Source organism: Terrapene carolina, unplaced genomic scaffold, assembly GCF_002925995.2.
Source record: "Terrapene carolina triunguis isolate 2854851 unplaced genomic scaffold, T_m_triunguis-2.0 Scaffold62, whole genome shotgun sequence".
Taxonomy (NCBI): Eukaryota; Metazoa; Chordata; order Testudines; family Emydidae; genus Terrapene; species Terrapene triunguis.
This window is the reverse complement of record NW_020664413.1, coordinates 12,085,609-12,108,992: the sequence shown is the minus strand read 5'-3', so window position 1 is coordinate 12,108,992 and position 23,384 is coordinate 12,085,609. Positions and strand designations below refer to the sequence as shown.

General features: G+C 44.8%; 1 protein-coding gene across 4 annotated transcripts; it reads right to left on the bottom strand.

Moving 5' to 3' along the window:
* Positions 1-3,026: 3,026 nt before the first annotated feature.
* Positions 3,027-23,093, bottom strand: CUNH2orf76 (chromosome unknown C2orf76 homolog). Of its 4 annotated transcripts, XR_002909781.2 has the most exons (8): positions 22,986-23,044; positions 16,728-16,933; positions 16,447-16,599; positions 15,320-15,370; positions 11,031-11,068; positions 10,816-10,897; positions 4,339-6,615; positions 3,027-3,063 (listed from the first exon to the last, which is right to left on the bottom strand). XR_002909781.2 is itself a non-coding variant. In XM_024224513.2 (7 exons), the coding sequence occupies exons 3-7, from the start codon at positions 16,577-16,579 to the stop codon at positions 6,539-6,541; spliced, it is 381 nt and encodes a 126-aa protein (XP_024080281.1). In that variant the 5' UTR covers positions 16,580-16,599; positions 16,728-16,933; positions 22,986-23,044; the 3' UTR covers positions 3,487-6,538. The 4 variants fall into 4 exon arrangements, 3 of the variants coding, with proteins under 3 accessions (XP_024080281.1, XP_024080282.1, XP_024080283.1); XM_024224513.2 differs by lacking the exon at positions 3,027-3,063 and having other exon boundaries at positions 3,487-6,615; XM_024224515.3 differs by lacking the exons at positions 3,027-3,063; positions 4,339-6,615 and adding an exon at positions 6,626-7,327.
* Between the last annotated feature and the right edge of the window lie 291 nt (positions 23,094-23,384).

The following is a 23,384-nucleotide window of genomic DNA, read 5'->3' as shown; positions in this document are numbered from 1 at the left end:
TACAGGCCAATGTTCCTAAAGATACGGGTGTCATGCACCTTTCTGGACCATGTTGATGTCAGTGAAATGCCCAGGGTGATGCACAAGTGCCTGCAAAACCATGGAGGAATACTCCTTCCAATTGATGTACTCCGTTGCAAGGTGGTCCGGTGCCAGAATTGGAATATGCATGCCATCTATTGCAATGGTTCTGAAATGCGGCCACCATGGCAGCATGCAGCCACCAGGGGATTTTCATGCAGCCACGACAGCCTCCTGGGCGGTGACGTGGGGGGGGGGGCAAAGCATGGGCCCCTCCCCCTCCCTCCTTGTTGCTCCTGGATGCACCGCCTGCACTGCCTCTGGAGAGAGGTGGGGGCGCAAGGCTGCAGGAGCAAGGTGAGTTTTTGACCCACATTGGGGAGAGGGGGTTTGAGCAGCAGGCTCCAGCGGCGGGACTTCAGGAACCTGGCCATGTGGCCCCAGGCTCCGACCGCAGGGCAGTGGATACTGACCACACACCTTGGCTCTGGCCAAACGGCCCTGGCCTCCAGCTGCAGGGCTTCAGCCTCCAGCCCCTGGCTGCAGCTGCGTGGCAGCAGGCACTGGCTCCTGGCTCCAGTCCCGGGCTCCAGCTGTGCAGTGGCAGGCACTGGCCACAGGCGCTGACCCCCCAGCCCCAGCTGCAGGGCAACGGGCTCCGAACACAGGGCTTTGGGCACCAATCCCTGGCTCTGGTTGCGGAGCTTCTGTTGGCCTCTGGCCCCCAGTTCTGGCTGTGCGGTGACGGGCACTGGCCCCGGGCTCCAGCCACACGGCCCTAGCCCCTGGTGCTGATTGCCTGCCCCAGCTGCATGGCAGCAGGCGCCGACCCACAGCTCTGTTCCCGGGCTCCGGCCACACGGACGTGGTGGCAGGAGCTGGCCCCAGGTGCCGGCCCCTGGCTCTGGCTGCGCAGCAATGAGCACTGGCTCCAGCCATGTAGCGGCAGGTGCTGACTCCTGGCTCCAGCCATGCACGCTTGGGCTCTGGCCCCCAGCTCTGGCCATGCAGTGGCAGGCACTAGTTCTGGGTGCTGACCCACAGCTCCAGTTGTGTGGCAGCGGGCTCCAATCCCTGGCTCCAGCCATGCAGTTCCCAACCCCAGCTCTAAGTTCTGGCCACAGATACTGAGCTCCAGCCCTGGCCGCATGGCAGCAGACACCAGGCCCTGGCTCTGGCCACGCAACAGTGGGGCTCATCGCCCACCCGCATTGCCCCAGGCTCCTGCTGCCTCCCCCGGCAATGCATCCATCCCACCATCGCCTCTGGCCCCTGCTGCCTCCCCCTTCGCCCCCCCCCCCATCCAGGGCTTAATGGGTTCTGGAGCTTGCTGAGAAAAGTGATATTAACAAACATGCAAGTATCACTTTTCACAGCAGATTTACTAGCTATCTGTGAAAAGTGCTATTGTATGTTTGTTAATATCATTTATCACAGCCTGGCAGGTAGCTACTAAGTGTGCTGTGATATTAACAAATATACAAATATCACTTTTCACAGCAAGCCCCAGGACCCACTAAGCCCTGGATGGGGGAGGCAGCATTATTTTTGTTATTGAAAAAACCTACAAATATACATTACAGAGATTTGGATGTGCATCTGTGCATATTTAATTGTTTTTCCTAAAGTTAATTAAGTATTTTAGGAAAAAAGTGTCAGTGCGGCCACCAGTGAGAGTTGGTGGCCTCACGGTGAGGCCACCAAAGAATTTGTTGCGAGAACCCCTTGTCGCCCCTCTGCAGTTAGGGAAACCCATTTCTGCAAACCCATCCACAATTTCACGCACACTGCCAAAGGTCATGGTCTTTTGCAGCAGGATGTGACTAATGGCCTTGCACACTTGCGTTAACACAGCCCCAACAGTCGACTTCCGCACTCCAAACTGGTTCACGACCGACCGGTAGCAGTCTGGAGTCGCCAGCTTCCACACCGCGATCGCCATGCGCTTCTCCACTGAGAGGGCAGCTCTCATTCAGGAGTCCTTGAGTCGCATGCTGGGGCGAGCTCAGCACACAATTCCAAGAAGGTGGCTTTCCGCATCCGAAAGTTCTGCAGCCACTGCTCATCATCCCATAATGATTCAATCCCTCCACTCTGTGTTAGTTTCCAGAGCCCAAAAGCGACGTTCCACTGTGATCAGCTGTTCCATGAATGCCAAAAGCAATCTAATGTTGCTGCTTTCTATGTCGGACACTGCGTCAGGCAACTTTGACTGTCATTGCCTTCGTAACTTCAAGAATAACTCCACTACTATTCACGATGTGCTAGTAAGAGCTAGCAGAGCAGTGGAGATCAGCGCGGGATCCATTCCTGCAGATAGATGTGGCAGGGCAAGCAGAAAACAAGGTGTGATGGGTTGAATCACAGAAACCCCCTTGGGACTGCCAACTTATGTGCTGAGACTACCTCTAAGCCCATTTTCCCTGGCAGTTTGGGACTGCAGTGCCCTGCTTGGTTGTGCCAGACACACTTGCCTGCTACAAACACAGACCCAGGTCTGAACCATGTTCCCCCCAAAGCTGCAGGCTTAACTGAAACAGCTTAAGAAGTGTTCCTGTCTCCAACACTCAGGTACCCAACTCCCAATGGGGTGCAAACCCCAAATAAATCCGTTTTACCCTGTATAAAGCTTATACGGGATAAACTCATAAATTGTTCGCCCTCTATAACACTGATAGAGAGATATGCACAGCTGTTTGCCCCCCCCCCCAGGTATGAATACATACTCTGGGTTAATTAATAAGTAAAAAGTGATTTTATTAAATACAAAAAGTAAGATTTAAGTGGTTCCAAGTAATAACAAACAGAACAAAGTGAATTACCAAGCAAAATAAAATAAAACATGCAAGTCTAAGCCTAATACAGTAAGAAAGTGATTACAGATGAAATCTCACCCTCAGAGATGTTCTAGTAAGCTTCCTTTACAGACTAGCCTCCTTCTAGTCTGGGTCCAGCAATCACTCACACCCCTGTGGTTACTGTCCTTTGTTCCAGTTTCTTTCAGGTATCCTTTGGGGGTGGAGAGGCTCTCTCTAGTGCCAGCTAAAGACAAAATGGAGGTTTTTTTCCAGGGGCTTATATAGTTTCTCTCTCGTGGGTGGAAACTCCCCTCTCCCCCGTGTAGAATCCAACTACAAAATGGAGTTTTGGAGTCACATGGACAAGTCACATGTCCATGCATGACTCCGTTTTCTGCAGGACTTCCCAGGAAAGCTCAGATGTGGATTGGTGTCTATCAAGGTCCATTGTTAACCAAATACTCCCAATTACTTGAATAACCCCTTCACACTATGTTGACCACATCTGCCTTACGTGCTTTCTACAAACACTTTAAATACAAGCATAGAGCCAAGGCTCATAACTTCAGATATAAAAATGATACATGCATACGAATAGGATGAATACATGCAGAACAACATAAGCTTTGTAATGATACCTTACAAGAGACCTTTTGTAGGAAGCATATTCCAGTTACATCATATTTACACTCATAAGCATATTTCTATAAAACATTATGGGGTGCAACGTCACACAAGGGACGTTGAAAAATGCCACGAACTGACGACAGAAGCACATGGAATGCTGGGACGGAAAGCAGTGCATCACGGGGCATTGAGCCCGGACCCATGATGCGCCATGATCCCCTGCGCCTTCCCACAAGACCTAGCAGCAGAAGCGGGAGAGCTGCACTGTGGGGTAGCTACCCACAGTGCACTGCTCTCATTGCCGATGCAAGTGCCACAAGTGTGAATGCGCTATGCCACCAGTGGAAGACAATGTGAACACAACAGCAATTTTCTTGAAGCGCTTTTTTATCAGCGACCAAACTCTCTGCGAAAAAACTCTGCCTGTGTAGACATAGCCTAAGTGTTTATAGTGATCCTGCTGCCACTAACTTCAAAGAGAGCCCTGTATTTTCTTATTGATGTGACCAAGCATGTCCTATAATCACATTCCCACCCTTTAAGGATCCCTCTTCCTCAAGGCCTGAAGTCAGTTTCCCTACTCCTTGCCCAGTAGGACAGGAATCCACAGCTGTTCTAGACCAGTGACAAGTGCTACATGCTAAAGGTTACCTGCAAATATTTTTTCAAATGAACTGATTGTAAGGTAGTGTGCTGAATGCCCACAAAACCAAATGAGGAACATTCGTCGTCCTACATTCAATACTTGCAAATCTCTTCTAGAACAAAATAACTTTCAGAGGGTAAAGAGTTCCCCTAATTAACACTGACACTGCACAACATAGACTTAGACTCCTCCTTGAAGATCTAGGAAGGGGTCTAAGCCAATAACAATTGGGAGCATTTAACATACCCATTATAAATATCCATGCCAGCAATTTTTTCTTAACAAACAGAAAAGCAGCATCGATGTCAGGAGGTAACAGAATTGTCTCTGGAAAATTCAGATGCCTGCACAAGCAAGATTTGCAAAAGGTATTTTAAGTGAACAAACTGACAGTTTTAATTGTAAAAATTAGGACAGTTGAAGACTGTTTTTGTATCCAGCTGACTAGCTATAACTGAGAATTTATTCAGCCAGGCACCATTGCTCATGCTGGCGATTCCTTCTCATTCAAACTCCCACTGCAGCCATCTTCCCATGTCAACATCTAACTAAGCCTCCACTCCCTGATGCCATTTTTCCCTCCGTGAGAAATTCCCCAGCTCTGCCCTCTCCCATTGCAGCTATCCCTTCCCAACTATTGTGATCCATACAAAGTCCTGGATCTGTTTCTTCTGCAGGAGGGTCAGTTCATTCCACCATCCATCAGACAGTAAACCTCAGGCTGATTTAAAATCAAAGCCACTCAAGATAAAGACTACAGTTCTATTTGTTTTATAGTTTAAATTAGAGCTGGTGAGAGATGACAGGTTGATAGCCCTGGAAAGTAAAGTCCTCATTATCCCCACAATGGCTAAGAGCACAAGCAAAATCAGTACAAACTAGCCCACACTGCCATGGGGAAATCACCTTTGATCAGATGTTAGTTCAATCTCTGTACCTATTTAGTCAGGGCCTCTGCTAAGACCACAAACCAGGGTACCAACTGTGGTGGCCTTTTCTTGTGATGGGCTGACCATTCCATAAGGAATTGAACAGAGACCTCTAACCCATTTCACAGTGGCTACTGGAAGTAATGGATGCTAACAACTTTTGTTCACCACTCAACTGCTCCAGAATCAAACCAGCTTCCAGTGACAAAAGGCCCCATATTCCATTACCAATCCTCCTGGTATTCTGTTCCAACATTCTCTGTTTGAATAATAAGTCTTGGTGATTTTCTATGCCTTTTTTTGAAGACCGAAGTTCTTTAAAGAGCTGGTGAAAGTAACACAAGTCGAACAGTATTTCAGAAAGAGTCACAGTATACAAGCAGTGTTCGAGAGCATAACAAAAGGCCCTGTCGTGCTATTGTACAACACAACCCATGAAGGGCCACTGGCTTAGCACTGCAATTTCATGGAACAGCAGTATTAACTCTTCCTGGAGAGCAAGTGTATCTAATCATTCTAGAATGACTATTCTACTTGTTCTTAATTTGGTGAATGTAGCAGAAGAGTATGGAAGTTCCAGGAACTAATAGATAGTGACACTATGGGAGTATTCATCTCCAAGAAAGTGGGAAAGAATCATTCCCTGTCCTGGAAAGAGCTGCCCACAGACTGTGCCTCCCGTCACAAGAAATGCAATCATTCTGGTTTTATTTTAATACTGAACTGAACCCAGGAGCATTCACTGGCTTTCACACCATTTGGAGAAATGCCTGATGTCTGCTTATGCATACTGATGTCACACAAGAAGTCAAGTTGCTACACCTTACACCAAGGCATCTCCGTGAAACGATGCTAAAAACAGGCAGGCTGGTCCTTGAACACAAAAGCTTCCAAACAGTCATTTGTCTGTTTCATCACACTAAACGAGGCTGGAATATAGAGTATAAAGGAAAGCATTCACAAGTGAAGAATATGAAACCTGAATCAGCCTGCACCATTCAAACAAGACAGACTGAACATAAGATGAGTGAAATAAATCTATTATTTGTAACCTAGGGATTCCATCACTAAACTCTTTAAAATATCCAGTCAGTTGGTCATAAAAAGTTTCCTTTTTCCATAAAAAAAGGATACCATTATGATGGGATTTTACATCTGCCTTGTACAATTTCCATACATAGCTAACGTCTTTTATACTTAATCTCTTATACTTAATCCACCACTGTAGAATCACACCACCAGAATGTTACAGGTCCGAGTTCATTTATACTGCTTACATTGTAAGATGTAAAGGGGGGCGGGGGGAATGTATGAAAGGAAAGCAAATTTGTGTCATTGATTTTTTCCCCCTGAATCTCAGCATCCTGAGAGAAATGAGTTTCTATAATAAAGAAATTTCAGCATTTGTGAGGCAATCCTCTAGGATTTATTGATTTAAAAAAAAAATCTCATTAAACAGAAAAAGAGAGTTTTAAACGGGTATGGGAAAACAAAAAAATCCTGGTCTCTTTGGATCGTCACCAGGCCAAAACAGGATTAGCTTTGTAGTTTCTGTAATCTTCTTCACAGAAGAACGCTAATTCAGTTTCATCTGCTGAAAGGGATAAAAAAATAAATATTCAGCATACCCAATAAAAGCATATGCTTATTGTATTAACCACATAGCAGCCTATTAACATTAATTAGAACCTCAGAATGCATTCAGTGCCTTTTTGGTTAAAGGCAATCACTAGTCACCACCTTGTTTGTTTTTACGTTAGACCCAAATACCATGTGTTTTAGTCTGGTTAAAAAGAACTAGAACATTGGCATGTAAATGTAAACAAACATCTGCAAAAACCTTCAAGACTAATTTCACCAAAGGCTACAAAACAATTTGGACGGCATTCAGCAACCTACGAGATTGGACATTTATTCTTTCTAAGAATCCTAGAAAACAACGACGCTTGTTTTTTCCTCAGTCCATTATTCAGCTAAGGAGGGAGAAAAAAACCTTTTTTTCTGAAATTAGCCTGCAGGTATAATAATTTAATACTTAGAGGATTAGTAGAATATTTTACAGATCACTTTACATTCTCCCTCATGGCCCATCAAAATATGTGTCTGAAGAAGTTAATTTTTTGCCCTGCTAATGATTAATTCATAAGGCTTCAACAATATGCAAAGTGAACGACACAAATTGGCTTCTCCAGCAATACTTTCAAATACCTCTAATTATTCACAGGGGATATGGCACAGCTAAAGGACCCACAAAGGTTCAGAGCAGTCACAATTCTTTCAACCCAGCAGGTCAAGGACTTCCTCTTCTAAAACAATAAGTCAGCAACATTACTAATTCAGAGTGGAGACAAATCTGATGGAAAACCTTCACAATTATTAAACATGGAATTCTTTAAGGTCCTGAGCCAATAAGTTCTGCATTTGCTTTTTAAATTAAACCTGAATTTAATGAAGTCTGCCTGTCTTATACAAAAGGAGCAGGAGAGGTTTTAGAATCTTGACTAGGAAACTGACAAGATTGTTTGCAATGAATGCTGAACACTTTATTAACATACATCCTTGCTCTAGAAATAGGCACACATTAACTTTGCTGACTAGATAATAGCTGTAATAATAATCACCACCACAGAGGATTTCCTAAAGATGCTTATCTAATACCCTCATAATTTACATCTTTCCAGCCCAATCTGCCCAATGCTAAAATCAATCCTCTGGAGTTGAGGAGGGTGCTCAGTACCTTGCCGGATTGGGCTCCTGGCTTTTTTAAAAGGGAAATTCTCGTGTTTGCTTCTAGCAAATGTTGTGCAGCCTACATATTTAAAATCTAAATCTATTAATGGGAGATTTGCAATTGATTTCAATGAAGGCAGAACTAATATCACATGATACTGTGCATCACTTATTTTGTTTATTCTTTATATTACCATAGCGCCTAGGAGCTCTAGTCCTGGACCCCATCGTGCTAAACACTGTACAAACACAGAACAGAAACAGTCCCTATCCTGAAGAGCTTTCGCTACATTTTTATTACTTACCAGAAATGCAAATCTACTCTGAATGGATAAAAATCAGGAGTCGCCAAAGGTCTTACTACACTATTCTGCTTCTGTAAGTCAGTGGAAGAGAGTTTTTCACACTGAGGTAAACTTTAGTATATGAGAACACAAAAACGGCTCTTTTAAAACCTCAAAACTTGGCAAGTGTAAGAGGATATTCCTCATTACACAGCAAGAACTTCATTCTACCTCATACAGCAGTTAGGCACTGACGCAGTTAGCATTTGTTGTAAGTATATAGTTAACCTGAATAATTATGGAGGTAGTGTTTTAATTACTTTTCTTCCATCCTTAAACCATTCCCTCCTCCCCTACATACGGAGAAATAAAAAGTCTAGTTTATAGCAGTTTGTTTTCAGAACAAGATTACTCTGGTGTGCTGATAGTTTACTGAGATTGCATCAAGTTATACCACCACTAGTACTATGGTACCTGTTTCAAAGGTAGGAATGTACAATCATTCATCAATACTGTCTTGAAGAAGGACATCACTGGAGGAGGGCAGCTCTAAACAAATATCTGCCACTGTTTCCCAGCCCCTTGCCTAGACCTCTAGGCCAGTGGTTCCCAAACTTGTTCCGCCGCTTGTGTAGAGAAAGCCCCTGGCGGGCCGGGCCGGTTTGTTTACCTGCCGCGTCCGCAGGTTCGGCCGATCGCGGCTCCCACAGGCCGTGGTTCGCCGTTCCAGGCCAATGAGAGCTGCTGGAAGCGGCGCGGGCCGAGGGATGTACTGGCCGCCGCTTCCAGCAGCTCCCATTGGCCTGCAGCAGCGAACCGCGGCCTGTGGGAGCCGCGATCGGCCGAACCTGCGGATGCGGCAGGTAAACAAACCGGCCCGGCCCGCCAGGGGCTTTCCCTGCACAAGCGGCGGAACAAGTTTGGGAACCACTGCTCTAGGCCATGCTACCTCAAGTCTTAGGTAGGTAAGACTCATGCTGACGAGACATATACTAACTAAATTAGAAGACTTTGACGTCTTCAGACTGCCAATAACCCTCCTTCCCAAAGAGCTGCTTTTCATCGGGATTAAAAGGATTTGGGTAGCAGGGAAGGCTAAAGAATGACTTTTATTATTAATAGTACAGTAATGCCCAGTCCTCTATAAGGCCTTATATCAGAGGCCCATTGAGCTAGGCACAATAGATACATATAGTACGAGACTGTCCTCTCCTCAGAGAGATTACAGTATAGAATAAGGGGTGGTGTGCAAAGAGGAAAGGGGGAGAAACTAGAAGTATCAGGTGTAAATACCAAAGAGACAGGGGAATTGATCAGTGTGGCCCAATGAGATTAACCAGGAGTAAAGGAATGAAATCAAAAGAGTATTTTCTGATGTTCCATTTATCTTTTCCAATGGTAAGATTTATAATAGTCTCCTAAGGGGAGTGGAGGAAGCACCACTGATTGAAGGATTTTAAACTAGATCAGACAAAGTGCTAAATAGTACTGTGTAGGGGGAAATCCTGCATTGGCTGGGGAGAGGCTAGGTGGCCTAATGCTGAATGGGTTCTTCTATTTCTAACTTCCTCTGTGATGTTTCACCCAGAGCGTAAGATTGTTGTGCACCAGATTTAAATAAGCGACATTCTAAACCAATCGGTGGTATCTCAAAGCCTGCGAATTGGGCCTCAAAGTCTCAGCTGCTCTGCTGCCACATAATCATTTTTGCATGGAGCCAAAATTGACATCCAGTGACTATCAGATTTGTCATACATAGGCATTTCTTTACACTATTAGCACAGGACATGCACCATATACAGGGCCGGTGCTACCATTTAGGCAAACTAGGCGATTGCCTAGGGCGCCAAGATTTGGGGGTGCCAAAAAGCGGTGCCCCCCATTTTTTTTTTACAGCGTTCCTACGCCCCCTCCCCAAGCGCGTGGTCGCCGCTCCACTTCTCCCGCCTCCCAGGCTTGCAGCGCCAATCAGCTGTTTGGCGCCGCAAGCCTGGGAGGGGAGGAGAATTAGAGCAGGGGCGGCGTGCTCAGGGAGGAGGCGGAGCAGAGGTGAGCTGGGGTGGGGAGCTGCCGCACGGCTCCCCGGGGGGAGAGCTGCCGCGGGGGGGGGGGCCCCTCAGGGCGGGGGTGAGCTGCCGGGGGGGGGGGGGGGGCGCCTCAGGGGGGGGGGGCGGGGAGCTGCCGCAGGGCTGGGTGGGAGGCGCAAGGTGGAAGTTTCGCCTAGGGCGCGAAACTTCCTTGCACCGGCCCTGGCCATATGCATTCTTCTGTCAGAAAGCAAGGACTCAGGTTGATTTTAACCACGCGTCATGTTCAGCTCACTTTCTAAACAATATTATTTGTGCTGCCCTGAGCAAATTTGAATATTGTGTTGCCCATTAAACAAACCTAATCTCATTTCATTATTCCACACTAGTTCCACTACTTAAACTTCTAACCAAAACATCAGTTTAAATGTTACTGATAGGTTATTTAGTACTATGTCTGCTTAATCTTATCTGTCAATCATTTAAAATTACCCTCAGCAGAATTCTAAGCATACCTTCTAAAAATCACAATTTGCATTCTGAGCATTTGGAGTGCACATACCTGCTGCCCTCAACCCAATGATGTGAATGTACATTATCCCCCCTTCTTCCCTGGATAATTATCAGGTAGTGTAAAGAGCATCAGGAATAGCATTTACTTTTCAGCAGACTATCCAAACATAATCAGCCAGTTATCAGTATAATGACAAGCACGATGATCAGTACTGTCAGTCAATATAAAGGTACTCCTACCTACTCCAGCTGCTTTCAAAGTGCTGTCTTCTTTTAAAATGAGTTTGTCATCATCCTCCAAACTCACTACAAGTTCATTGGTCTAGAAATAAGTAAACAGGAATATAAAGATAAATGCAGGTTTTATTAGCTCTGCCATTATGTTCTCTAAAAGTACATAGATCTTGCTGTATCCACACATAAAAGGGGGGGAAAGGAACAGATAGCAAATGTACCTTAGATCCATGTGCTTGGTGAATAATCTTCATCGTATCTGGAAGAAAATACAAAACTTCCCTTAAGATGTGGTTCATTACACTGGACAAGGGCACTGTGAGGGTTCCATGTTTGTCATCTCTTGAGGATTTTCAAGTGTTCTCTGTTCAAAAAGGGAAAAACAAAACTCTCTCCACTAGCAGCTAGCCCTGCAATCCAAACCTGAAATCTGAGCATCAAGCTAGGTTCTTTTCTTCGTGGGTATTACCACCTGTGTTACAAGTTCTGTCAGGCAAACTAGGGTCTCAAGGACATTTACTCCATCCCATTGTCTTCATCCTATGCCCTCTGTGATACCCTTGCAATCTGTCTTCAATGAGATTGCACAGGTGCACGGAAGGTGACTGGAATTTAATAAACAAATCTGTTGATGCTGCACAAGAAGAAAGAGAACCCAACTTGCTCTCCCACGGCGGTGTTGGCTCTGCTCTGCTAGCAGGAGAAAAAAGTAGTAACAACTTAATTTTGTCACTATAATAAGCAGAGATGGCAGAACGCACACACAGGGAGCAGAGTCAGTAAAAGGATGCCACTGTTACATACATAGGCACTTTAATATTAAAACAGAATTCCAACACATCTATGTTTGAACAAACTCAAAATAGGACACGAGTGCTTTTTCAGCAAAGGAGCTAGAAACTTGATGCTATTTACCCACTTGTAAGTCTGGGGGGGGGGGAAGGGGGAAATGTGGACTAGAGTAACTTTCAAATTGGTGTGACTGAGTATTCAGAGCTCTGATACAATAAAGATCACATTCTCAATTAGAGGTTTAATCCAAGGCTTTAATCCATGAGCATACACACAACTTCGGCCCATTTTGTACATTTTATTCATAGCATTTAAGGAGCATTGGATTGCCTTGCTCTCCCAGTGCAAAGGTCACTAAAGATTTAGCATACAGTGCCAGTTGCAGTACTATCCATATATCTTAGAAGCAAGACATGCATTAAACAACACTTACTGGAATCTTACCATTACATAGAATTACTGCAAGAAGACCATATAATCACACTGAAAACATACTAAGCTTTCATCTCGAGGAAGTGAACATGCAAACTATCAATGACCTTTACTAACCTCAGCCAGCTCTATACCCCCAGTGAATGGAGTCCAAGAGCAGCCTACTGGTTTTCAAATCCTAGTACAACTTCACATCCCCATTCTCTGAGCTGACTTCTTACTTACCCATTCAGTCTCTGAGTCACTTTTGATTTTATCTGTTCACAGCTCCACCACTGACCACGGAAATTTTTGCATTTAACCATTTGCCCTATGAAGGAGAGGCTGTTCCAACCCCACCATGTAGATAAAATATCAGCCTCTTCAAATCCGGGCTAAAGCCTCACCTCCTCCCATTTGTTTTTGCTAACCATTTTACCCCAAACTAAACTCACTTGAGCACGTAAATAAATGTTACCTTGTGTTCCTAGTAACAGGCCTTTTGTGACAGTTGATATAAAATACTGTCATGAGATACTAAACTGTATTGAACTCAAATGACAATTCTTTGTATTATTTGTATTGGGTAGGGCCTAGAGGACTCCACCAGATTGGGTCTCCATTGTGCTAGGAACTGTACCAACATGTGGTAAATGACTGTCCCTGCCCCAAAGGGTTTACAATCTAAAAGACAAAATGTGACACATGTCAGACAAAGAAAAGGATGGAGGGAATGAAGTAAAAATAATGGGATGCTTTAGTACAGACTAGCTGTCTGCACAATTTGTAGATGTAGTAAGCCAATCAGAAGCAGAAATCACAGCTTGCTACCTGCCCAGCCATTATCAGATGACAGTTCTCTGTGGGAAAAATGGTAGAGGTGCGTTTTAAGGAGGGATTCGAAGGAGGATAATAAGGTGGCTTTGTGGAACTTTCCTCATATTGCCTCATATGCACAGGAAAAGGTGCAAAAGGGAAAGAAGCAGACAAGTGGGCGACCAAGGCTGACATTGTAGGTGCCATGCAGGCAGAGTCAACTTAACAGTAAGATGACAGGATGGACAGACAGGAAGAAACTAAACTGTGAAGGGTTCTGACAGTGAGAACAAGAATTTTAGGTATGATGCAATGGAGAAGGTTGAGCCAATGGAGAGACAAAGAGGAGGGGGCCTTAGTCCAAGTGAAGCACCAAGAAGACGAGTTTGACGGCAGCATTTTTAATGAATCTGAGGAAATGAGGCAGCAACAGTCGAGCCAGACTGGTGGAAGTTGCACAACTTAGACTGGAAGCTCTTTGGGGCAGGCATCGCCTTTCATTCTGTTTGTACAGCGCCTAGCAAAATGTGGTCAGGGTCCATTACTGGGGCTCCTAGGTGCTACAGTAATACAAAGAAACGTGTAAGTCAAGGTGAGGGGCAATCAGGGTCTAGATGGGATGAGTGAGAGCGGGGATAAGGTTGGCCCTTTATGATGCTGGCCAAGAAGCAGCAGCAAGATTTGTACAGTGATGGGCTGAGAGAACCAAAAGAAGGCAGAGTTACAGGAGAAGCCCAGATTAAAGGTCTGTGTGATGAGGAGGATGGTGGTGCTACCCACCACCATGGTAGAGAAATGAAAGAGAGAGGGTAGGGCTCAGAGGAAAGATCAGGAGCTTGGTTTTGATTCCTTACATGCAAACTCAGCATAACTGGCACCTACGGCTAAGAGGCTAAGGCTGAACTAGTGTAACAGGAATCAAACTGTTGCCCTGGCGTAGTTCTGTTCCCTTGATTGTACAGTATTTTCTTCAGTCCTCTGAATAGCAATTAGCCATATGTCCACAAGCACATGCGCACAGCAAATCTCCCCTGATGCCATGTGTTGTGACTAGACCAAAAATTGTGCATGGACCTGCAGGTATACCACAGCATAAAGAATAAAATGATAGCACAGGTCTCCTTCATTTGCCACAAAAGGGAAGAATGGCACTCCAGAGACAGATGTTTCAAATCTCTGGAATTGTAAGTCCTTAAACAATACAATATTCACATCTGTCCTCTAAATTCAGAGAAACAAGTTGAAGATAGAGACATTAACAAATTAAACTCTAATCCCTGATACATTTCCCACTTGCTCCCATTTTGCACCTCCTGATTCCCCATCAATGTGAATGAAGAATCAGGCCCTATGCCAGTTTAGTCTCTTGATATAGGCATGTAATTCCCAGCGCCATTCACAGGAATTATATGTGCGCCCCACTCAGGGAGATGCTTCATCAGTGTGGTAGATGTGGTTTGCTAACTCCACCTTGGACAGAGGGAGGTGGGAAAGGCATTGATGGCAGAGAGGCATCTGTAAGGAAACCCCTGGAACAGTTCATCTTGGGAGAGGTTTATGTCTCAGGGAAAGTGTTCTATTGTCATTTGAGTTATTCTTTATGCTGTATAACTGCATGACCCTGCTGTCATCCATTGCACCACTTTTGCTCTAGTCACCAAACAGCATAATTAAAGCCAAATCCCAGAAAAGGGATAAATCTGGACTATATAGAGCATGTTCTATTCAAAGTATGATACTCTCCACCTGCTTACACCAAGGAAACTTGCATGTGAGCAGCATTACTTGCAACAATTATTAGAGCACAGAATCAGATTTAAATTTTACCCCAGGCTATTTCATTCCATTTCATTTCATCCCAAGCTTACATTTAGGAGGTTTCCTATTTACTTTAGACGTGTTTTCCTCCTCCTCGTCTTGTTTAATATTATGTAAATTCTTTAAGTACATAAATCTAAATATTTTCCACTCGGTGCCTTTAGCTCCTTCTTGGCCATCCCTTGTGACCTCACAATTAATAGCCGGGTATTGAAATGCATAACCACGAAGAGGACTGTGTTTTCAAAGTACTGTGGGTCACAAGCTGCTCTGCAGAATGGGAACAGAGTTTAAAAGACACTTACAAAAATGATAAAAAATTAATATCCCAAAATGCCTTTGCCAATTAGCAGCAGAATGTGTAATGTGCTGCCTAATTCTGAAGTGAATACAGAAGTTCATAATAATCGTTGGGTTTTGTAGACACATGATGTAAAGCTAATGGTGTGTGTACGACATTCGCAGTAGGGCTGTGCCAAATTAACCATTAGCTTGACTAGTTGTTTCCTGAAAGCAGCTGCCAAAGTATGAGTGTGTGTGTCACAGCTCCTTTCAGGAGACTAGTCCTGACTTACTATATTTAGATGGAAATAACTGTAATGCAGTTAAATCACATGAGAATTGGTATAACATACTGTACACACATTTCTTAAAGATAAGAAAAATCACATACCATATTTGTATTTTTTAAAGGGAGGTGGAAGTCCTGTTCTTAAAGACACATCTATTAAAAATAAAGAGACAATATGAAAAAGATTGTAACAATTTTCTTTTTATATTTTTAAATGATTACGTCATGAAGATTGCACTCTGAATTTGAAGTTTAAAATAAATCTCAAATCAGGATTTGAGCATCAAAAGTTGAAGAGCAACCGCTACAAATCTGAGCCCAGGTCCTACAAACTCTCTGGTACACTTTACTTGTGTGAGTAGCCCCATTGACTTCAGTGGGACTACCCACATGTATAATGTTCAGGAAAGGTGTGCACGATCAGACCCTTGGAGTCTGATCCTCCAAAGCTCTACTGTCATGTGTATCCTATTAACATTTTCATAGGGGCAGAAGTCATGCATCCCCATTTGCAAATTGCACCCAAACAATTGACACACAAATGAATTGGATGTGGAAGACTAGTCTGCTAACCAGCTCCCAAAAGAAAATCACACTGCTGAAAATTAGCCCCTTTATGGGCTTGGTGTTGAGCAACTCCAGGAGATGCTGAGTACCTGTGTGCATTTCTGGCTGACAATACTCAGCCTGGAAGAAAACAAATCCCAGAGAACACACTCATATAGTGGTACCTTCCATCATTGAAAATAACTATGCAGAACACTTCCTCCCCATTCAATTGAGACCCGCTTTGCTTTCCCTCTCTGCCAAATATTGGTGTAACCCCTAGTCATGTAGAAACAGTGACCAAAGATTCGCCTAATGCTTTTTGAGTAGCTGCCCAACAATGCAGCCCATGCAGCTTGGGGCAGTGAGCCAACTGCAGCACAGCCATGCACAGCACAGCACAGTCTTGCCATGACTGATCATGGGGATTTCCAGTGCAGTGCAGAGGGAGGTAATGCCTACATGTAGTTGGACATCCTCTGTGGGATCAAGGGCCAAATCCCCCATGAATCCTTGGCTCCCCAGCCCCCTCCATCCCCAGCAGCCCAAAGGGGAACATGTGGAGCTGGCAGCTTTAATAGAGCCACAGGAGTTTTCCCATTAATTTGCTCCTCTACACCTGCTTACGCACAGACAGCAAAGTACAGGGACCAAATAAGTGTGTAAGAATAACAGTGCCTTACCATTCTTTACAAATGTAATGAATTGCTTTACAGTCTGGTCCAAATTAACTCCATGATACACCACAGGTCTGAAATTACGGTGCTCAAATGAGCGAACCAGGCGAACAGTAATGGTTGAATTTTCTGATGACATGTGAATTAACTGCAAGCACCCTAGAAGATATTAAAGAGAGTAATTACTGTACAAATATAACAGCTAAAAGAACTCGGTGCAGGTGCATTAGTCTGACATTCCCAAAGAGTTAAAAATTTACAAAATTTTAAACATGCTGTGCCCTCACTTTAGGCCCAATTCTGTACCACTTTCGCCACGACTACGATGGGAGCAAGAGCAGAGCCATAGCCTCCTCACTGACACAGGATTGTCCAGAATTTAAGGGTAGAATTTGACTCTATACGTGAGATGGCCCAGTTCTGCAGTTGTTCCATGTACAGAACTCCCACTGAGAACAGCAGCAGCTCCACGAACGAGCCACAGGGTCAGGCCCTATATTAAGAAGAAAAAAAAGATTGCAGAAAAATGGTTTAAAGCTGTGTGATACATGTTTTGCTTTTAATTTATTTGTAAGTCCAAGTCACTGAAAAGTCTGCCCATCCTCTATGATCCAAAGGATAGAATTTGACACCAGAAACAAAAATAAAAGCTTATTTATCATACATCAGTATCATACATCAGACACACCATATAGAAAAATGCCTGTGCTACCACCTAAGGCTCATCTTTACATTGTATAACAAATTAAAATTAAATCCGACAAAATAATGGTGATGGAGATAACGTCATTTTTGTAGGAATTAGGGGGCAAAATTCTCCTCTCATTTACACTAGTATAAATCCAGAGTAAGCCCACTGGGTTTACACCTCTGTAACTGAAAGCAGAATATGGACTGATAGGTGGGGTTTTTTTTTTTTTTTTGGCTTAAGTCTGCTTTTCTCCCCCTCTTCCCCTTTAAGCAAAGTCAGACAGAGATTTTAGTTCAGCACCTTCATAGTCAATTTCCTGTCTCTCTAGCCAGCAGAGCTGTTTCCTACCACTGATAATATCCCCAGTTTTCAGTGATAGATGCTCTTCCACTTCCTCCATTTCCGTTAGTTCATTAGCTTTCTGCAACAATGACACTGGGCCACAGCTTCAGTACCAGGAAGTTTGTCTTTAGCACAGAGCTACATTTCAGCTGCCTTTGCAGTTATCTCCAACTATCTGCACAATATTTTCGCTCTCTCTTGCTCATTCTATTTGTCTCTTACGTACTGATTCCTTATGTATTTGTTGCTCTGCAATAACTAAGAGACTTGTGTATCTGAAAGGTTTTTAATTGTTTATTTAGCCTATCAATCAATCGTACTTATATGATCCCGATTACCGTAGTATCTGAGCACCTCACAATCTTTAATGCATTTGTGCTCACAACACTCCTATGAGGTAGGAAAGTGCTATTTATCCAATGGGGAACTGAGGCACAAGTCCCAAGCTAGTGTACTAAACTCCTGAGCTATCCTTCTTTTAAGTAATTCACAGGGCTTCACTTCCATTTTTGTTTGGAGGGGGATCCTTCTGTCCCCTGACTTTACCTAACTTTTGCAGGTGGGGGGAGGGGTCACATTTAAAGTTTTGGAACCAAGTTCTATGCCTGAAGCACAATAATCAAGTTAAAACACAGTACATCAGCATCTCATTTATATAACATGTACATACAAAAACACATTCTTTTGTATCTGAAAAGAGGGTTTTTTTAATTATGCTAAAAAGAGGTGAACATTATCCTGGTCCTTCTCCACACAGGACCGAAAGTTGAAAGACCCTTAGCACAGAGAAGGACGCTGCTGGGTTCTGAACGCACTCTACCCCCAGAACTACGTAAGATCATCTTGGGGGAAGCAGATTCTAAGGTGGAGAGGAAGAGAAGCCACAGAGTTTAGCATTCAGCACCTAGATGAGGAAATGCTGATATCTTAAACTGATCTAATAGTGAGATGGGCCAGATTCTGTGCTGCACTTCTCAGGAGGCATGACACAGAAAGTGCAGCCCAGAAAACCAGCAAACTGTCCAATGCAGACATACTGATGGTCAATTGTACTCTGTAAGAACCAAACCATTCCTGGACTTGTGCTTAGATATTTCTTCCATATCCAAGACAGACATAAGATCACCAAGGCTAACTAAAGAGCTGTGCACTAAAGCCCTGCCCCACAGTGTAAAGGAAACCAAAGGTCAGGGAATCCCTTTTCTGTTTCTCATCAAAGAGCCCAAGAATGGATGAGGACTCCAAGTGACAGTTCACCGAAAATTCCCTCATACTGCATCCCCCTGCCTCACACCCAGGTGTCCGCTACAGATAGCCCCCTGTCCTTCATCCTCCCCACTACGGACAGTCCCCTGCCCCTCACCCCCCCATACCTGCCACAGGCAGCCCCCTACCCCTCACACACACCCCAACTGCCGTTCATCCCTCTCGCACGCCCACTACAGGCAGCCTCCCATCCCTCACCCCCCGACCAGCTTTGTCACTGTCATGTACTCCCTGTACACAGTAGGTTGTAGGGCTGCTACTAGTAGGTCAGGCTTCTATACCAGATTAAGGCTACGTCTACACTGCCACTTTCAGCACTAAAAATTTAGTCATTCAGAGGCGTGAAAAAACACCCCCCTAAGCGACAAAAGTTTTAGTGCTGAAAAGCGCCAGTATAGACAGCGCTTTATCGCCGGGAGCAAAGCTACCACCACTCGTTCGGGTGGGATTTTTTTTATCGCCGGGAAAGCTCTCCCCCTGGCTACAGAACTTCCATCATGGAGATACAAGCAAGTAATATGTTCTCTTAAAGATATTTTAATGCAGTGTTTCTCAAACTCTTTGATATCAGGGACTGGCTTGCTGCCTTCCTAAACTGTGTCAGGGAGATCTCAAGGACTGGCACCAGTTCACAGACCAGTCCTTGAGAAACACAGCTTTAAAGCACTTCTGAGTATTACTGTTAGCATCTCAGGAAAGGCATTTTACACACGGTGCCACGTAGTGGCTGAATAGTATAATACAGTTTAACATTCCATTAACATCTCCCATTTTAAGTTTTACATTCCTACCATTTATAAAAGTTACACTATCATACTATCTCTAAAGTCCAGTCTCTCCGAATCATACTGGTTTTCTAATTACACAACACTAACAAGTAACAACTTGGTCATCTGGTTGTCTATTAGTTGCAGTGATTGTATCTGATCAATTTAGAATTTTTGAGTGGTCATCTTCTTGTTCTGCATGAACCATCTGTAGAGTTTGCTCTGTTGATTGTTCCTTCTGAGGAACAAACTGAAATGTCGACAGTTTCTGTTGAACTCTCCATTGTTCGTCTCAATCACATATGGTCTGGACAACAAATTCTTTTTCTTTACAACAGCTGGAGTTGCCAATCCTTTTTCTTCATCCAGTTTGACACAAACACAGTCACCAGGTTCCAGATCTGGCAGTTCTGTGAATGACGTCTGCTATAAAAGTGTTCATAAACTCCTTTTGTCTTTTTATCCAGTTTGGCTACTATCTTCACATCTGGTCACTTTGGAGATACAGTAGAACCTCAGACTTACGAACACCTCGGGAATGGAGGTTGTTTGTAACTCTGAAACATTCATAACTCTGAACAAAACATTATGGTTGTTCTTTCAAAAGTTTACAACTGAGCATTGACTCAATAAAGCTTTGAAACTTTACTATGCAGAAGAAAAATGCTGCTTTCCCTTTAATTTTTTAGTAGTTTACGTTTAATACTGTACTGTATTTGCTTTTTTGTTTGTTTGTCTCTGCTACTGCCTGATTGTGTACTTTCGATTCCAAATGAGGTGTGTGGTTGACTGGTCAGTACGTAACTCTGGTGTTCATAACTCTGAGGTTCTACTGTAGATTCTTTTCCAAAGTTGGAACAGTAGTTCTGGGTTGTCTTTCCATCAGGAGTTGTGCTGTACCAGTGGCTGCTATCGATACTGATCTGTAGCTCAGAAGATCAACAAATGAACCTTCCTGTTGTAGGATTTTCTTGGATGTCTGTTAGCCCTCTCAGCCTCTCCATTCACTTGTGGGTAATGTGGACTGCTAGTAATATGGTCAAAATCATATTTCATTTGGAATTACTTGAATTCCACTGCGGTGAACTGTGGTCCATTGTCCATCACTAGTTGTTCTGGAAAACTGAAATGAGCAAAAGCGCACTTCAGTTTCTTGATAACACTGCAAGATGTTAGGTTTTTCAAGTACCTTATTTCTATGTAGCTAAGAAAATAGTCCACTATAACCAGGTAATTTATGTCTTCTGAATTTGCATAAATCTGCAACTAGTCTCTTCCAACATCTGCCTGGTAGAGGTGTTGTTATTAAAGATCCTTTGTGTTGTTAATTCTGCAACATTCACATGGAGATACTTATTCTTTATGTCCTTGCTGCTCAGCCAGCAGCCAGCCACCCTGCTGTTTCCTTCCTCCCCACAATGCAGGGACATAGGGAGAGTTCTACTGCCTCCTCACTGCTGGGCTTCCTGAGAACCTTTCATTTGTGTAACAGCTACATGTTGCCTCTGTAAAGGAGCATGAAAAGGTTCTTTCAAATGAATCTATGTTCACTTGCGCAATGGATACTTTTATTGACACAGCGTCTTGAGGGAATTTCGGCTTCTCCCTAATGTGATGCCAATGTCCCAGAGGAACTGACACAGCAAGGAACTGAGTTCTCAGAAGCTGCCCTTAAATCCCAGATGCTGACCCTTCTCCCCTAGCCCCTGCAATCCCTTGTGGCCCTAGCCACCTGCACCTCCTCCCCACACCACTGGTCTCTTACCTCTAGTGGCTGCACGTAGCTCAGCCATGTAGCCCGCCCTGCCTGCCTGCCACTGTGGTCCTAATGCCAGTAAGAGCCCAGATTTCATGTTATGTTTTAACTTCATGATTCCATCCGTGTTCTCATTAATGCAGATTTCAAAAGGCCCTACACAAAGTTTTGTATTTTTCCATTTTTCTTTATAATTGGTACCACTGGGCACATCATGATGTTGACTCAAAGATTTTCTCGATTAAGCCAATCTATTCTATTCTCTTTAACTCAGTTTCCCCTTTATTAAACAACACGATAGGAATCCTCAGAGGTGTAGGTACAATATATGTTTCAACACTGCCTCTTGAGGTTATTTATACTCAGACTCCTTCCAAAACTCCAATACCAAATACTCCAAGAAGTTCTGCCACTTTTCTAATTAGGCCCATCATGGCTTCCATGCTGCAGCTGAGAAGGTTGTTGGTGTTTGGTCCTTTGATCATATACATTCTGAATGCAAAGCTTTTATCTTTGTAAGTTGTTTCTATGGTGAATTGGTCCATGCTCTTCACAATACCTCCAGGGCTAGTCAGGATTGTGTCAAGCGATTTCAGCTCTGGGAGGACTTCAAGGTGATTATACATCCCTTCTGGTATGACTTTCACATCTGCTCCTAAGTCAATTTTAAACTCAGTGGTCTTTCCATGAATATTCAGTTTCACTCTCTAGGCAGGCTCTGTCATCACACTTGATAGATCCCAGAAACAATGCCTCTTGACTGCCCCAGTGCAGCAAACACCGGCAAAATGTCCATATTTTGTGTATTTGTTATACCTTGCACCTTTGGCTGAACACATATCTCATGGGCTATGACTTTTTCCATATGTTGTGCATTTAGTCTGAAAGGTTTTTAGTTAGCCTGTGTATAAGGTCAAATTGGTCTTTAATTATAGCGGCTGTGAGATGCTTTTATCTATAAGACCAATAACCAGTCTACCGCTGATATTTTCATGTTTTATAGACTTCAAATCAGAGCTTTCTGCCAAGGCATGCAAAGCTGCTATAAAAGATTCAACAGATTTCCCTCGTTCTTGACTTCTTTGGCAAAAACGCACCCTTTCATACCCCGCAATTCTCTGAGGTATAAAGTAGGCGTCAAGCCCTGCCAGAACTCTTTCATCATTATCTTTGTGACTGTGGTCATTAAAGGCAATGGATTTAAAGTTATGCTCTGCCGGCCTTGCCCGGAGCAGAAATGAAAGACGACATCGGGACGTCTCCAGGTTCCGGGTGGTGTTCACAGCCATGTCTTGCCGTCCACCGGCCCTGGCACAGCTGAGCTTCCGGGGGCACTGAAAAGCCTCATGCCACCGAGCCTGCAACCTTTGCTGCCCACCTGGGGCACCAGTGGGGCTGCCCTCACGCCTGGCCCCACGGCCTGTACTCCTGCCACCGGCAGGCTGCGGCGACGCTGCAAGCACCTCAGGCGTCTACTCCAGACCCAGCCTGGCCACCGCGCTTCCCTGGAGAGACGTGTTTGCCCCGCTCCCACGGCTGGCCATGTGACCCACAGCACCACCTAGGGGCTGGAGGTTATACTACAGCCACCACCACTGCCCCCTCTTCCCCACCCCCACCACAGGCCCGCCAACCGCCACACTCCCCTGAGCTCGCGCTCCCTCACCCCCTGGCCCGGCCCGGCCCCGCCCATCAAGCAGACGCTACCCCCCTCAACTCTTACTGCTACGCTCTGCCCGGGCACTTCCGGCTTCACCGCCCTCACGCCATCCGACAGTGTCACGTGACCCTCCCTTGCCGCCTCGCTTTCCGACGTCAGGGCGGGGCCTCTCTCAACGCGCAAGGCTCCGCGATTGGCCGCACGAGACTCTATCCCACCCCCTCCTCGCTCCTGCCTTCACTGCTCCGTGTGATTGGGCGCAGGTCTCGCTCTGCCTCGCCCCTCGCTGTTCCTGGATTGGCGTCAGGCGTTCTGACCACGACCCTCCTTTGGTGATTGGCGGCGCGGCGCCCCTGAGCCCGCCTCCCGCGCGGGGGGATTGGTGAGGGCCGAGCTCGGTTTCGTCCTGCGTTCCCGCCCCGGTGGAGCCGTGATTGGTCGCTGGACGCCGCGTCCCCGCCC

Coding starts and splice junctions, on each gene's coding strand:
- CUNH2orf76 (XM_024224514.1), bottom strand. CDS start 16,579: ATGTCATCAGAAAATTCAACCATTACTGTTCGCCTGGTTCGCTCATTT. Junction 15,371..16,446: donor CATTACATTTGTAAAGAATG/GTAAGGCACTGT, acceptor TATTTTTAATAG/ATGTGTCTTTAAGAACAGGA. Junction 11,069..15,319: donor CTTTAAAAAATACAAATATG/GTATGTGATTTT, acceptor ATTTTCTTCCAG/ATACGATGAAGATTATTCAC.